The sequence below is a fragment of the Mustela lutreola genome, chromosome 4, assembly GCF_030435805.1.
Source record: "Mustela lutreola isolate mMusLut2 chromosome 4, mMusLut2.pri, whole genome shotgun sequence".
NCBI lineage: Eukaryota > Metazoa > Chordata > Mammalia > Carnivora > Mustelidae > Mustela > Mustela lutreola.
Window position 1 is genome coordinate 50,846,000 of NC_081293.1, and position 17,375 is coordinate 50,863,374.

The 17,375-nt window shown below is 42.8% G+C and overlaps 1 protein-coding gene across 3 annotated transcripts in view; it reads right to left on the bottom strand.

Annotated features, from left to right (window-relative positions):
• The window catches only part of LRMDA (leucine rich melanocyte differentiation associated), a 1,047,313-nt gene that overhangs the window by 446,683 nt on the left and 583,255 nt on the right, over positions 1-17,375 (bottom strand). For all 3 annotated transcript variants that reach the window (XM_059169813.1, XM_059169814.1, XM_059169815.1), the window contains exons 5-6: positions 11,311-11,445; positions 77-194 (exon numbers count right to left, since the gene is read on the bottom strand). In XM_059169813.1, coding sequence (XP_059025796.1) covers positions 77-194; positions 11,311-11,445 — 253 coding nt within the window. The remainder of the gene's footprint in view (positions 1-76; positions 195-11,310; positions 11,446-17,375) is intronic.

Genomic DNA, 17,375 nt, shown 5'->3' on the forward strand with positions numbered 1-17,375 from the left:
AAACACAGAAGAACATCCTCTGTGCTCAATGAATAACCAGTGAGGCAAGACATAGACCAGAAAGTAAGCAGCTTACCTTGGGCTTCACCACCTTCATGAATGACCCTCTGAGCAAAGCTTCCTCTCGTTCTTGTCTGGTTACTTTCCGGGCATCCAGAAACTTCAAATTGGGCAGCTTGTGCAGAACAAAGCATCTGAAAGAAGACAGTCAGAGACAACTCAGGAGGGTAGGTGGTGGCCTCAAAGACCCATGCAATTTGTCTCATGCTCAGGGATCTACATCATTAGGTCTTCAGAAGTTTAGATCTTGGTGCTGCTTTTCTTTTCTTTCACAAAGAATGAATAATCACTCTTTGCAGAAATCCAAGTAATTATATTTTACACACACAACTAATTCTTAACAATGTGCACTAATGATTGCTCTTAATTCAAATGTAGATACACACATACACACACACACACCCCCCATGAGCCAGAAAGATCCTGTCAACGTATTTACCCCCGCCCTTCCATTCTAGAAATGGACCCAGCTTCAATGTTACACAGAAAGTTCTCAGAGAAACTAACCTAAAGCCTAATTGTACCATTTTGTCACTGCCATTCCTGTGGGTCATCTGTGTAATTCTCATCTCTGAGATAAAAGCAGATCTTTGGGATGCCTGGCTGGCTCAGTCAGTAGAGCATGTGACTCTTGATTTGGGGATTGTAAGTTCAGGCCCCACAATGGGTGTAGAGATTACTTGAAAATAAAATCCTTAAAACAAAAAAAATCTTCAATTTGAAACTAAGACAAGAGACATTGACTGGCCATCCAGGATAATAAACTAGAGGTTGTAATAACATAATGACTTTGGGATAGAAGTAAGAAGCACACATACTGAAAAATGCTTCCTTGAGGAATTGAACAGGGGTCCTGAGGATTTTCTCATCATCCCTGAGTTACTTCCACACTGGCACTATGAAGATTATTTTTAACAAGTTGAAACAAGAAGAATCAGTTTAGAGAGCATACGGATTTAATAGTCCAACAAATACTAACATATATAGATTCCTCCAGAAAGAGTCTTTGGTGTCCATCATGACCTCCAAGGATAAGCTAATGACTACTTACGTGATGAACTATCCTCAAGAAGCTATATTTAGAATTAATGAGAAGATCCACATGTCTGTGGGATTGGTGGATAAACATAAATAAATACATAAAACTTATAGACACCTGCCTATACTTCTTCCTCAGGACAGTTATCAACCCAGATGCTTTCCACCGAGCCCACATACTTGATCACTATTGTTTAGACCCTGTCCTACTTAGGCAGAAGCAGTAGGTATCCAACGTCAAGACCAATAGATTATCTCCATAGGAATCTGTCATATCCTTCCTGTATTCAGCCTCTTCACTATTCACACATCTTTCAAATCCCAACCCACATGAACTTTTCTTCTGCATCTCCAGACCACATTGTTTTCTTCCTTCTCTGTACTCCCAGGATACGCTGTGAGCACCATACCACCTAACACCTGGTTGTTTTTTAATCATCTTATTCGTGTTCAGTTGATGTCCTCATGTATAAGCTTCTTAAAAGCAGGGATATTTTTTTCTCACTCTCACATTATCTCAAAAACTAACATTACAATGGACTCAATAAAATACTGGTTTATTTCAGTTGTATGAGTATTTCTTGAACACCTACCATGTTCCAGGTCCTAGGTTTACAGAGGTGATTATAACATGATTTCTGCTCTTAAAGGGATTCTTGGTATAATGGGGAAGATAGACTCACATGGAGAAATTAGAAATCCAGCTAAGTGCTGAGATTGAGATTATGCACAAAGAAATTCTGGGAAGCACAGAGAAAGGGACCTAACATTACTCACTACATGACTGAAAACTAGTGGCTGGAGGAGAAAGAGGAGAAACAAGAAATCTCAAGTGATCTTCAAAGAACCAAACCCCAAAGCAATCCTAAGCACTGAGCTTTTTCTCAGTGCAAATATAACCTGGAGTAAATAACATGCCCCCCTCCTCACTGGAGTCTTGGGTTCCCAAGGCCAGCTCCCACCTTCATGAGATGAACTCATATCACCAGGTGGCCTCCATACACTTGCCCAAAGATTTGGCTGATTATTGAAATGCCAGAGAAAACAGCATAGAGGTTTCTAGTCAAAATACTCCTTAAAGTGAAAATACTCTTGAGTTCTTTTGAGGCGTACTTTCCTTCCCCAGAAGTGGCCACCCCACCATCTGAGGTCCTGGAAATGTGACTATCCACTTCTGGCTTCCTCCCTGGTCTCCATCTATCATCTTCTTTCCAACTTCTCCCTGAGCCTCTCCCTTCCCATCCCAAATGCCCTCTCACCTGATCCAAAATCAGTAAGTTTCCACAAAGCCTCAAATGAACTTCCATCCTCCAGTAGAACTCCCACTGGCCTCAGTCAGTGTCAGAGAAAACTTCCATCTTCTGCGTATAGCAGGAAAGTCTTGATGACAACAGATTCTTTCAAATAAAGACACGTACAGATGGAAACAATATGTCAGGAGTGACGCTCAGAGGAGTAAAGACACCCACTAAGTGTAGGGTGGGAAAAGATGAATATTCAGGTGAAGAAAACATCAGTATTAGAAAATCAGCCAATGTTTAATGATGGAATGAAAGATGTCTTCACGGGGCTGGCAGGAACCATGATGACAACAGACAGCACGTTGTCATTTTGCCCCACTTTGGATCACAGCCCTGAAATCAAAGGAGAGAGAGAGAGGTGCTGGCTTTTAAGCTAGTTAAAAATTTTAGATGACAAAGAGCTGCTGTTTTCAGAGCACTCATCTTATACAATCGAAGAAACAGCCCATGAAATAGGCTGCCAGTCATCCCTGAAACTAGGGCTGACTTGACTCCCAGCCTGACGGCCAGCCAGGGGTTTCTACGTGGTGGGTGCTTAGAGTGGTTTGAGGGACACTAGGAAGGCTTGCCCCCAGATAATTTGGCCTGAGACAGCTCTGGGTCGAAAGTTCCTCCCTTAGAGACGGCTTCATACATTCACTCCTACAACCAATAATTAGCGAGCGACAACCACCTGTCACAACCTGTGCCAGGTGCAGAGAAGAAGGTGAGACATGAAACAAAAAAGGTCCCTGCTCTCAAGGAGCTTGTATCCCAGCACAGTCATTCTCAAACTTAAGAGGGCACCAGCATCCTCCCGGATGGCTTGTTGAAACACAGATCATAGGACCCCTACCCCCAGGGTTTCTGGTCCCCTACGGCCAGAGTAGGTCCAGGAGAGTTTATTTCCAGTAAGTTCTCAGGGTGGATGATGCCAGCGATCCTGCTGCAAAATGCTGTCCAAGTGAAAATAACATCATGACGAATAATAGCTTTGGAATCACGAGGTTGGCGATGTGGTGAAGACTCTCCCTCCCAGTTCTGCTCACAGTCTGCCCTACCCCAGCATCTGTGGTTCAAAGCATCCCAAAGGCGGCTGCAGCCCCCAGATCTCCCTGCCCCTGGGTGGTTTGGAACTAGCTCCAAACATTACTGCCAAGTGATAAGTCAGTGGGCTTTCTGCCTGCCTGTCCCACCCCGGTCTTTGGAGATCTATTTCCCTTTGTTCTAGGTCATGTCAGGGTGTCAAAAGCTGCAGCTTCAATCCCGAGTATAATACCAGTTTGCCATAAAAATACAACCGAGGATTCCCGAAGCCACAGAATGAAGGCTTTTACAATATCAATTCGACCCTTGTAAATTTAATCCAGGGTTATTTGTTGCACCAAAATCTCTTTACCGTGATGTATTACTTAGTTACTGGGGTTATCACAGCCGTATCCTAAAGTTGCATAGTACATAAAACATTTCAGTTAACAATGCGGGAAGGTTAACTCCCCCAGATAACCTGCAATCACAAGGGCTAGTCCGGATGACATGCCTCTGTCAACTTCCACGAGCTATTGATGGTTCAATCAGTTTGTTTTGAAGGTAAAGTACAACAAAAGGGCAGTAAACTTATTCAGACTGTCAACAGGGGCTATCGGGAATGGGGCTTGCAGGTAAGTAATTCTGGGTGTTTTAAGGCTATTATCAAACAGCAATGGTTGAAGGAAGAGACAGCTACTAATAACACAGAAGGCAGCCATCATAAACCACTTTATGGCAGAAACCCCCGTCTATAAATCCTGTGACACCCGGAGACAGCTTCAGATTTATAAAACTGCTTGTTAAGCCAGGGCACTCCTTAATGAAAAGAGATCGGTCTAAGTTCTGAGTCTCATGTCCCTAGCTCCAGAGGGCAACTCCAATTTTCCTGACCTTCCCAAGGTGGCTGGGCGAAAGCCCTGGGGCTGGGGGCGGGAAGTCAGGGGCACTCTCGGCTGTGATGTGGAAGGTGAAGTTATCGAGAAGAAATCAGGGATCCCAGGAAGGTGTGTAAAGACCCATTTGTTTCTGTCTGAAAGCCCATTCTCAAAAAGTGAGACCCACAGACAGACCTTTTCAGGTTCTCTCTCTTTTCATAGTCAATGCTGCGTTTTCTTCTAGGACTCCTCTAAGGAGACACCTAAAACTGGCAGGGGGAGGAAAGGAAGAGCAGAAAGCCTTCTTTGTTTGTTTGCTTTTTGCTCCCAAATCAATTTTCTCTGTCCGAATCCCAGAGCTCTGGCATTTTTCATCTAGACTTCAAAGAGAGAGGAGGATGCTCTTTGCTCCTGCTCAAACTGCTACCCCAGGGGTGGCTGGCTGCTCCCCAGTAACATCACGCAATCACAGAAACCCCAAGACCACTCTCTGTTGTCTGCTCCTGTGGTTGGCTACCATGTTTCTTTCTCTGAGGAGACTCCAACTCAAAGAAATACGAGGTTTCTAGATCTTAAGAGAATCAGAATGCAAGGTCACCTAGAGTTTCTTCCTACCTCTTTCCATTTCTGGCAATATAGAATGCCCATCCTTCCCATGATCACTTGCTACCTTACTGCTCCCATTCATGGGGGTGGTGGGGAGACATGGTGCGAGCTACTGATGCTCTATAGAGGCCCCCGAAGTCAGCAATGGGTGACCCAGGAATGTTCTCAGTCTTTCACAAAGCCTAACAGAATAGAGTGAGCAAGCCAACAAAACAGCAAGCTCCTCTGCTTTTGCCTAGATGACATCAACCCCTTTTGGTAACACTGGTTTCCTCATGCTAATCAAAAGCATTCGTCAATGGACTAAATGTGTCTGACTAACTTTAAAAAGTGAGCGATGGCTTACATGTCAACTTGTTGAAGAAACCAAAGCATATTAAAGAGACGAAAGGGGCAGAAAATCAAACAGAGGAGAGGTCTTCATAACAAAAAGTTTTTTGGGGGGACTAACGGGGCAGAGGAAAGGGTCCAGACTGGGGGCTTATTTTGCTGTGGGATCTTGGTTCGGTCTCTGCTGCCTTCCTGAGCTTCGCTTTCCCATCTGCTCGATGAACAGAATGGACTCGATGGTGCCTAAGCCTCTCTTAAGCTTCTGCCTGCTTGAATTCTGTGTGCCTCCAAGTTAATTTCCAATAAACACATCCATAGCCTCCTTTCTTATTACTCCAATTTCCTTATATAACCACCCCCTCACACCTCCAGGTAAAGGAGGGCTGTGAGAAAAAGTCAATAAAGACCAAAGAGTAATGAACAAACACTGTGAGTGGAATCACTCCAGATGCTCAGAGAGATGACAATGATCTCACTCTAATGAGCCGAGGTGAGTTCACCTACAGCATTAATGAACGCCTGACAACTGGCAAAGGCCAGCTGATTTTCCTCACAGTCCACCGGCAGCATGTTTGAAGTCTCCGTGCAAACAATACACCCACAGGACAGAGCAAGGCCCTCTACAGAGGGTAACCAGCAATTACTCTGTGGGCTTCTGTCACTTTGATCTCTGGGTCGTGACCTTTGCTTTCTTGTGATCTTCAAAGCCCAGATTGTAGATTAGCTGGAGAATGCTAGCTGGGTTATGTAAGCCACAAGTTTTACAGCTCCTATTTGGCTGGGAAATGGTGGCAGCCCAGGGACGGCCAACAGACTGCGGAGGGTCCCTCCCTCCTTCCCCTTGGCTGAGTGCTGCAGACACTGGGCAGGCCTCGGGCTGCTCTCTGTGAGGGAACAAAGAAAGGGTGTCACGTTTTCAATAATTTAAAGTTGTAAGAAATACAGAGGGGCCTACGGGGGGGGGGAGGCAGGAGGAAGGAGCAAACCACGGAGCGACTGGAGTGGCAGGAGGGAGTGAATGGCAAAGGATTCTGTGACAAAAGTGCGGCTGAGAGGCCGTGAGACCAAACTCCTTATTTGACAAGCCAGGTCTGGCTAGCTCTTTGCGCAGTTGACTTGCATTCTGTTGTCTTTCCTCCAGGAAGGAGAGAGAAAAGAATTGAGAAGGAAGACAAGAAACAGACCACTCTGGGCACCCTGGTCTCCCACAGTTGACTCATTGTTTGGCTAGTGTTGAAGACCTCAGGAGGCCTCAAGTGGTTTCCTAGTAGGACCATGGCCTTCCAAGTCCCTCCAGCCCTGCCACGCCACTCTCTTCCCTACCAAAGCTTGAATGCCGCTTGTTATCCCATTCACCTTTATTCAACATTCATCCCCAAATAGTAGCACAAGTGTGTACACACAGCAAAGCACGGGCAGGCTTAAGCTCCTATAATAACACAGCAATGGACATTTCTCAGCCATGAACCATGATGGATGGCAAAGGAAAAATCCAGGCCTGGTTCGCTCCTGCCCCAGCAGGACGACGGCACTGCTCAACAACTCGGTAGTATGCTCATGCTTACATACAGATTTAATGAGCCCATTTTACTACGGGGATATGGGCCAAGAAAATCCAACTGTGTGCACAGGGGGTAAGGAAGGAAGGAAGAGGGGCGCCTTGGGGGGATGGGAGGAAGGCATCAGCAGAAAGTGAAGCATCTGTGAAGCCATTTCCAATAACTTCATAAATCCTGTCACTTCCCACCTCTGCTCCAGTGTTGGCCACACCGTGACCTAAAAGTGGGCTGACCTCTCTGAAATCAACACCTCCCCTAGAAATGAAACAGACGTACTTGTTTTGATGTATGGCTGGGTGACATATTATAAATATTACATCACATAACCACAGAGGATGCCAATCAATAAGAAATTTTTTCAGACAGCACTAAATGAGCCATGGGTTCTTGCTTCTGAATACACTCCTTTAAGGCTCCTACTATTGCTTAAATGATTAATAGAAGACATATTGTCAGAAAATGTACTTAAAGTGAAAAACAGTAAACTGTAGAAATATCATTCATTTTTTAAGCAATTTTCTAGTGAAAATGTCACATAAATTTACATAGAGGCCCTACTATTAGGCTCTGGGTAACAGCTAGGAGGAAGGCAGACCTCATGCTTTGTGGATGGAGTGCCAGGAAAATATTTTACCAAAAGGAAAATAAAAAGGAAGGTGGCCACATTGCTTTGTAGAAACCCAAACACTAGAACCCTGGCTTCAAAAGCCTTATTGTAAAACGCTAAGATTTCTTAGGGGTAAATGAAGCACAAACTCCAAGATGAACAAAGCAGAACTGCTTACAGACCGGAGAACAGAGCTACATCATATATACACTCATCTCATCCAAATGTAAGTGTGAGAGTGCTTATCAACCAGAAATAAAAAATTAAAAAAAAATAATAAGATGAATAAAAAATTTAGAATTGCTAGAGAACAGGCCTACCATTCCACTCAAGCCTCACATGCCGTGCAGAGAATGTGGATGGATGGGCACACATTTAATGTTCCTTCCAGTCTTCTTAGTTCCTATTTCTCTCAGAGTGTAAGCATCTTCCCATCGTTGCAAGTGACTTGTGGGTTTTCTAGGGTTATTTTGACTAGATGTGATTTCAGCTGTGTGTGGCCCTCAGAATAAAGCTCCTCACGGCCACTTTGCCATATGTGCCTAAACAAACAACACACCTTGTTTGTGTGTCCTCGACACACAAACACAGGCCCATCCCTCAACTCCCACAGTTGTGGCATTGGGAGGGCAGGGTTAGTGGACACCAGCACCAGCCCATGAGACAAATCACTCCTCTAGAACCAAGCCCTTCCTGAAGGACCAAGACCCAATGACCAGGACTTGGATTGGGTCTGAAGGATAGTTCCTTGCTTGTTAACTGTGTGTGGACATCAAATGGATCTGATTCCAAACAGGAAGCAGGCATCTGAGATGCCCAGGGGGCCATACATCTCTCTGTAAGCACTCAGCTTCTCAGAAGAAAATAATTTCCAAGAAAATAATTTCCAAATGTTCCAAGGGGATATTTACGTGGCCCCTGTTGCATGGCCAGCGTTACTCTAGATATTGATGTGTCTTCAAAGAGCAAGAAGATGCAGCCTTCCCTACTAGAAGCTGCCCTCTGGATGTGGACATATATGAAGTAGGGAGAGAAATATATAAGCAGAGTATACAAAATGGCACAAGATAGTAAAGGAAGACTTGTAACAGCTTAGAAGTGGAGTATTTCAGAATGCTAGAGCCACTAGCATTTTCAACACTACTTAATCCAATAGTCAGGTGAGCGTCCAAATACCTATTGACTTCTTTGTTGCATTTGCCACTAAGTTAATCAAAATGTCTTGGTGAAGGGTCACTGATCTAGACTAGCCTCCCCATTTTAAAGCTAGACCCCACCTCACATCTTCTAATCTGACCCTTTTATGGGTCTTATTATTTTTATACTTCTGTGAACAGTTAAAATAACAACCACCAAAAAAAAAAAACCAAAAACCAGTATTAGCTTTTTTCCTTCTGCAACCTCATAAATTTTCTATTCTGAGACTAAATGGAATATGACGCAATTGAAGATTTTCATCACTTCACTTCTCTCATTCTAGGGAAAAAAGACAACAAAAATGTGCCTACAGTTTGTCTTACCTACAGCTCCCTGAATGAATGAATGAACATCTGTGTCAATGCAAACACACACATACACAAAGACACATATACATGGATGTGCAGAGGCATATACATACATATATAAAATTTATTGGGCTATTTTAAAGACTTAAACACATGGGGCGCTTGGGTGGTTCAGTCAGTTAAGCATCCAACTCTTGATTTCAGCTCAGGTCGTGATCTCAGGGTCATAGGATTGAGCCTCGCATCAGGCTCCCTACTCAGCGAGGAGTCTGCTTGAGATTCTCTCTGTCCCTCTCTCTGCCCCTCTCCCTGCTTCTGTGTGCTCTCTCTCTAGTAAAATAAATAAATAACTTATTTTAAGAAAAAAAAGAATTAAACACAGATATCTAAAGAAAAAATGCAGAAAAGAAATGAAAATTTCCTAAATTGTGCTTGGTTTACTAAAAATATTGACTGAAAGACCTTTCTTGGACTCGTTTGACAGTTCCAAGACATGTCTTATAAATTGCTAGAAGAAGATAAAATATGTTTTAAGAGACCCCTTCATACCTGAAATCAGGCTGTTAAGTGTTTCAGAGTTGATAAGAATGTTAAAGAAGCAAATTAAGTTCTAAGTGATTAAGCAACTTACAGGGTTGATTTAGAAATGTGTAACTCTTCACCTGCTGGATATTAATCATAGCTCCCCTAACAGAATTGACATTCAAATCTACAGGATCACATCCACATGAAAATTTTCATACTGGAGAAAGACTTACTACATTTTTTTAAAAGTAGGGTTGGGGCGCCTGGGTGGCTCAGTGGGTTCAGTCTCTGTCTTCAGCTCCCGTCATGATCTCAGGGTCCTGGGATCAAGTTCCACATTGGGCTCTCTGCTCAGCAGGGAGCCTGCTTCCTCCCCTTTCTCTGCCTGCCTCTCTGCCTACTTGTGATCTCTCTCTGTCAAATAAATAAAATCTTTTTTAAAAAATAAATAAATAAATATAGGGTTAGAGTTTAATTCTAAGATGGTTCAAAAATAGTCTCAGACCCCTACAACATTAATCTAGAAATCCAGAAAACGAGGTTAAAGGTACACAATGTTTCCCAATAAGGAAATACAACAGGATTCCTGATGTACCTTTATGTATCTATGTGTACGTATATTGAAAATATTGAATATTTAATAGCCTTCAATATTTCTTACAGCTTTACTTTTATACAACATGAACTCCCCTGATTTCATTCCTTCGTGCATCACCACTAATTTTTATAGGAGTCTGAAGAGAAATCATTATCTTCTTTCCCCAATCCTTCCAAATCTATTGTCCAGTGGCCTTATCTGTCTTACATTTTCATTCCTCTTTCCTTTCCTCTTCCCACAGTGATTCAAGTAGGATGTTAATGAGAGCTTATATCATGAGAGAGAGTCTACACACATGAAAAGATCATCTAAAAACATTTGCAAAACATCAAGAATAAGGATACACAGAATTCAAAATATAGAAAGAAAATATAAAATGAGTTTAGTAAAATAGATAAGATGAAGGAACGTCCCTAAGAGAGGTGGATCAGGTATTTCAAAGCAGATGGTTTAGTAGCAGAGAGGGGGAAGAAAAGCATTTCTCTTTAGAGCCCATCAAAGCACGTGGTTGGTAGACAGTAGGGCAGAGCATTGTGGAACAAAGTTATGGGCCTTCAGGGACGTCCTCTTGGGATTCTACATAAGCTCCATAACTTTAGTGAGAAACGCTTTCTCTGTAAAATGTAACCCTGAGGAAAATCTTAAAACATAGAGTAGGGGTAAACAAAATACAAGCCATAGGTCAAATCTGGCCTGCTCCCTGTTTTTGTAAGTAAAGTTTTATTGAACCATAGCTGGGGCACCTGGGTGGCTCTGTTAGTTAAGTGACTGCCTTCAGCTCAGGTCATGATCTTAGGGTCCTGGGATCAAGCCCCACATTGGGCTCTCTCCATAACAGAGAGCATGCTTCTCCCTCTGCCTGCCCTGCTGCCTGCTTGTTCTCTATCTCACTCTCTGTCAAATAAATAAATAAAATCTTAAAAAAAATAGCCATGTTTATTCATTTACAAATTGTTTATGGCTACTTCTGCACTCTATGAACACAGCTGACTAGTTGTGACACAGACCATATGGCCTTCAAAGCCTAAAAATATTTATTACCTAGCTGTTTAAAAAAAAAAAAAATTGTCAACCCCCGACCTAGACCACCTAGCAGCTTTTCATGTTTCTTGGCTCCTGTGACCTTGATGAAGGGAAAAGATGGCTTCAGGTTACCAAAAAGATGAAAGTTTAGTATTATCACAGGAAGCCCACTAATAACTTACCTAACACCTACTGTGCATCCCATAATACCACCCTCCCCCACTCAAAGATGCTACTTCTCCATTTCCACCATATTCCAACCCCTGGATACTCACCTGTATCTCTTGTAGTCTTCCTCATCCTTTTCCAAGCTGACCAGCTCGTTGGGACAGGCCACATTGCCCAGCAGGCTGAGGTACTCTAAAGCTGGTGTCACTTCTGCCAGGTGATCGAGCAGACACTCCAAGTCAGTGATGTGACAAAGGTTAAGGATTTGGGTCCAGGGAGACAAAAGGCCTCATAAGGAACGTAGATGATAATTGGCAGACAGAGCACAACACCTGACAAGTCCCGTCTGCTCCGAAGAGATGATGTGGGGGAGGGCTGGAATCAACGTAGCTGTGAGGTCTCTGGCATGGCAAGTTTTTCACTCCTGCTCGGGACACAGCCCAACTTTTCTCTGGGCAAGACTGGATCCAGATCCCTTAGAGAGAATGAATGAACTTAAGTGCTCATCACAGTTCTCTTTCCTATAGACTTGTTTCCATGTGGTATTTATCAACTCATAAAACTGAGTTTTTTGTTTTTTTCCTTTTTAAGTAATAAAAGCAGGACATTATTTCCAATGCCCTCATTAAAAATATCTTCCCCTTTTCTCCTTTAAGGGGTAATTTATCATTAAAACATACAGGAATGGGACGGATGCAAGCAGGGACTGCCACTCTTTTAGGGTCTGAGGACCTAGGGCATTACTCAGTAGATGCACTGGTGACAAGAAAGTACTGAATTGGGGGAAAAGGAAAACAAAAGCTAGGTGAAGACAAATGGAATAAGCTAGGATATATTTAGTCAAGCCAGGCAGAGCAAAATGTATTTACGGATGAGAATCTGTTGTGAAACTAATATTCTATGAAAGAGAAAATTCCAAGGAGGGCATGGTGCGGAGGTTGTGCCATGATCCATTCCCTCAATGGGATCCACTGTTCAGTCAAAGCAAACACTGAGACCCACCCAAACTAAATAAGTCAAGAATCATATAGGTTCAGGTGATTACAGATACTGGTAAGGACTTAATGACAACCTAGCTGTCACATCAATACACTTGGACTCCTGGCTTAAGCTACATGCAGAAGATCTGAGCCCTAGGCAAGGTGATGACTAGACAGGCCATGAGCGGAGGCCATGACTACCAGAAACTTATGGAAGCGAGGTGTCAGCCAGTATCACAGATGGAACGGGGTCTTTGCCAGGGAGTGACAGCAGAGCAAAAAGGGGCTAAGCATATAAGGATGAATGCCCATGTAAAAACCAAAGACTCAGAAAACCGTGTCTAGGAGTAAGGTCTCCTTAGCCTAGGAGAGGAAGGTGAAGCCAAAGAAAAGGGACGCCCTCACTCTATCAGAATGTTATCTAACCATGAGATGCTACCCCCATTTTCTCAGATTTCATTTCCACACCAAATCCAAACAATGTCAAAATCCATTCCCTAATGTATGTGTTGAGGGTCACCAAAAAGTAGCTCATTCTGTCACAGACAACCCTTAGAAAGAGACTTTCCCCTGGGACAGAACCTTCCACAGATTCCTTCCCGTTGGCCCAGTTTAACAGCTTGGGGTCTCAAAGAATAAGGTATTCTTCTCTTCTGCATGATAACCTTCCAGAGAGGTGAAGCTCACTATCTACCTTAAATCTTATATTCTCCAAACTAAGTTCTGTTGAGCCTTCTTTATACACGGGCTCTGAGAACAACCTATGTGAGGACAAGTGCTATCCTCTTTAGTACTGTTTAAAATACAGGTCAATCATCAAATTCTTTTTAAAAAATCATTTAAATAAAACCAATTAAAGTGACAATGCACAATTTCAGGGAAAACTTGGCTTTTCCTACAAGTTCTAACTCTGTAAGCTTCTCAGTTTGGTACACTAGAAAAAGCACTGCCTGCAGATGCTGGCAAAGGTACCTCATGGGGCCCTACGCTTTGAAGGGACCTCCTCAAAATGTCTTAAGTCTCTGTCTGGTATCCAGAAACCAACAGGGAGCAAAATGTCATTCAGCTGGGGTAACCCATGCCTGGACATGGACCTGCATGGGCCTCAGAACCAGTCCTGTTTCTCCCCTTCAGGGTTTGCTCCAACTCCACCCCTCATAGGGGACCCATCAGATGTTCCAAGGAGCAGTAGGACTCATGTCTATCAGGATGTTCTGAAGCCTCAAGGCCAGGCCCTGATGCCAGAAAGGGGGTTGGGGGCAGCTAGAAAAGCTAATCACTCCCACCAGCTGGCATAGTATTTCTTTCGAGGGACCGTGAGACAGTGGGATGCCGAAATGGCGTGGACATATTGACCTGGGGTGATTCAAATTATTTATGTAGACAATGGCCCTAGAGATTTTAAGGGAAGCCCTTTCCACTGTGGATGAAGAAGTCCAACCCAAACCTATGGCTTTTATAGGGACAAAGCCCTTAAACTTTGGTTATTTTTCATCTACTGTATGAAGTGGGAATATGAAGGAATGGAACTTAAAACTGGCAAGATTTTTAAGTTGAGGAAATACTGGGCACCTGAGCTGGGCTGAAATCCCAGTTATGTCTCAACATCAAGTGAGCAGTGATGGGAGGCATCCCATACCACTGTCCAGGGAAACAGGTTTCATAGGTAAACTTACCACAGAGCTAATAAAGCTTGTGTGATTAGGGCTCCTTGCTTACATGGGGTCCTTGGGGGATAATTCAGTCACATGGTCATATATTTTTATAAAATTTTCAGAAGTAGGTTATTTAAACTGCAGTCAGTTCAGATCACTGTCTCTCTCCACTAAAATGTGTGTATATATATATATATACACTCATATATATATAGTATAATTTCTGTATATATATATGTGTGTGTATATATATACATAAAGTTATAAAATAATTATATAATAAAGTTATAAAAGAATTGGCAAAAATAAAAAACCACCCCAGGAAGAAATTTTTAATGTAGGTATGTCCAGTATAAAAAAATTACTTTTCTAAGCATTTTTATATTTGTATTGTCAACTTAAAAGTTTTTAATTTGCCTTGATATATTTTTATTCCAAATAAACATTCATCTTTAAGCCTAATTTGGCATTCATAATTACGTAGTCTTTGCCTTTAAGAAGGCATCCCCAAATTTATAAGTTTCATACTCAACAAAATCTGAATCCAGCCCTGAGCAGGAGGTTGTGGAGAGTGAACACAATCAAATATCTTTGTCATGGAAATTTCTTGGGAAAAGAGTCTACTGTCCTCAAGAAGCTTTAGCCACCATGTGCCAATGAACCCAAGGAATAGAGCCTACCTCATTTAGGGTATTTTGAGTGGCAGAAACTATCCCACCTCTTCAGGCCTTTCAGCTACCTGCTAAATGCTTCCCCAAACTAAGTCAGGTGGTCTCCCCCAAACCCACAGTAGTCAGAAATCACTAGCACCTACTCCATGGATGCTCTGGACCAGAACTTCTCCATTATGTTGATACAACTACTGGAGGACAAGAGACAAGAGGAGTTTCAATTGGTTTCTCAGTCTCCTGGGTCAGCAAGAACAAACACAGCTCTGCCCTATCTGGCTGGGAGCTCTGAGATAGAATTTGTTGCATTCCTTTTTGTCAAGTTCATAGAAAATAAACAAGAGGCAATCAGCAGTGGGAACTTGGTGTCACAGACTAACAAAGACCAGGGCCATAGAGATCTTTCAGGAATTCTCCCAAGGGTGACATTCCGCCCCCCCCCCATTTTTAAAATGTGAAGCTATCTGGCATAATTTCAAGTTTCTTCAGCTGGATTCTAGCATACACCTGGCTTCCTTCATCAAGTCTTCTCTAGAGTACTTGACATTTATATTTTTTTCAGCGTTGTCTATAGAAAGTTGCCACTGCCGAGTCCAACTGTCATAGGTATGCTTGCCAAGGGAGACTTTTTGCAGAGGGCCCAAGATCAAAGCAACATCTTGCCTTGAGAGTCTGGAGCATGAAGGAGTGGGGGGAGTCCTTGGGTATCATGTGCAGCTGTACAGGTCTATAACTGTTTCCCAAGTAAAAATGGGAATGAACCCTCCCTCTGTGCTCAGGTCCAGGTCAAAGGGCAGTACCTATACCACCCAGGTTTCAACCAGTGCCTAATATAGGGTTTCTGAATACTAACTACACATTCTGCACAATATACTCTCATTTTGAGTCACACACACACACACATCAGAATTATTGCATCCAAACAATAATTTAAGAAATGGGAGTCAAAAGTCACACAGTCAGTGAATGGAAGAGTCGAGATTCAAACCTAGATTCTAAAGACTTTGCATTTCTAGGACACAAGTGACTCATGATTTTTTAACACTTTAAAAAGGAATTTAAAATACTGAAACATGAAGAGTCCTATATGCTTTTGTGGGAGACCATCCAGCTGTGTTCTGTACCTCAGTTATTTACAATTTGGGCTTATTCATTTAGAGCACTGAGACGCTAAATATCAGTAAAAAGTGCCAAGAAGGTGTAAAGACTTTGGGCGTTAACAAACTTGTGTCCCATGTACACATTATGCCATTTAAATCTGTCAACAATTCTCCTAAGTGTCTATCACCCATTTTATAAAGAAACTGAGGCCTCAGACAAAGCACAGAGAATTCCCTGATTAAGATAGTAAATTGCTGTGGGAAATCTAGTTTGGCCTTGGGCTCGGCTCACTGGTCTCCTCACCACAGTCCAGCTGTATGACACATCACACTACCCGTTCTTCCTGTTGGTACTACAATCCATACTGTCTCTTCATATGTATGCTGAAGCAAACAGGGAGATAGAAAATGAAGGAATTGAGTGTGATGTAAAATGAAGTCAGCTTCTTACCCTTCCCCCACCCACCCCAAAAGGAAGAATGGGAAGAATCATTTGATTGTCCAAAGTATCTATATTTTCCTGACATCTCAGGTGTTCTTCTGTTATTTGGGGTTTGGTATTCATACATGATATGGCTGAGAGCATTACCAAGTACCCAACCCTACTGGAGAAGAGCCAAGCATAGTGTGTGTATGCACATGGGCATCTGTGTAGGAGAGAGAGAGAGAGAATATGAGCACTGGGGGAGATAAGATCAACTCCATGTGGCCAGTGTGGCAACTGTGGCCAGTGACTACCAGGCCAGTCTAAATGAACCAAAGGAAGAAGAGTAAGACAAGCTATAAACCCAGAGATGAAGAAGTAACATCAGCACTGACAGCGGAACAGAAGTAGAACAAAGAGCCAGCAGAACAAGGATGGGAAGTCAAGTAGGAGGTACGCAGCCTGAAAGTGAGGCATTGGTAGGCTGAGAAGAAATTTTCCGTATGGTGGATCTGGGCTCTGAAATCCCTTTTATGGGCTCCATCATCAGCTGAGAGCAGGGCTGGAGCAAGAGGGGCAAGAGTAGGGCAAGCACAGGCAGATGACTTCTCTCCGGCATCTTATTTCCTCTTCTTAAGCAGTGATTTTCCCTCACTTAAGTTTCAGGGTCTGGAGTTAGGAATTAACACGTCTGGGTTCTAGAGTGAGCCCTCCCACTGACCATCGCTGCGACTTCAAAAAGTTCATATTCCCCCAGTTTTTTCGTAAAAAATCAGAGTATTCACCAGTGGTTCTCAATTCACAGAATGACAGGCAGGTGACTTTAGATTATAAAAATCAAAGACGCGTTCGAAATCTATACTCTGGCCATGGTTAGAATGTGGCCCAAGTAAAATCAAGTAAGCTTACATAATTCTCTAGGATAATAATAGTAATAATAATCACCATAATCACCATTTGCTAATTTATTAGAAATTTAGAAAAACCCTCACAACAACCAGTGGGGTGGATACCATTATTGTCCCAGTTTTGCAGAGAAAAGCAAAGCATCAAGATGGTAAGTAAGTAGCCCAAGGACACGCAGCCAGTGGCAGAGCCAGAATACAAGCCCAAGAAGCCTGGCTTCAGAGCCTACTGTTAACCCCTACAGGACACAACCTCTTTCCAAAGGATAAAACAACCCATAATCCACGTTCACAGGGTCCAGTAACAGAGCACTGGACAGTCATGCCTACCTGAAAGTAAAAACAAAATGGAACACTCTACATAAGCAAAAACAAAAACCAAAAAACAAAAACACCAAAAATTAAAACCAAACCAAACTTTACAAAAGAACTTCAGATAG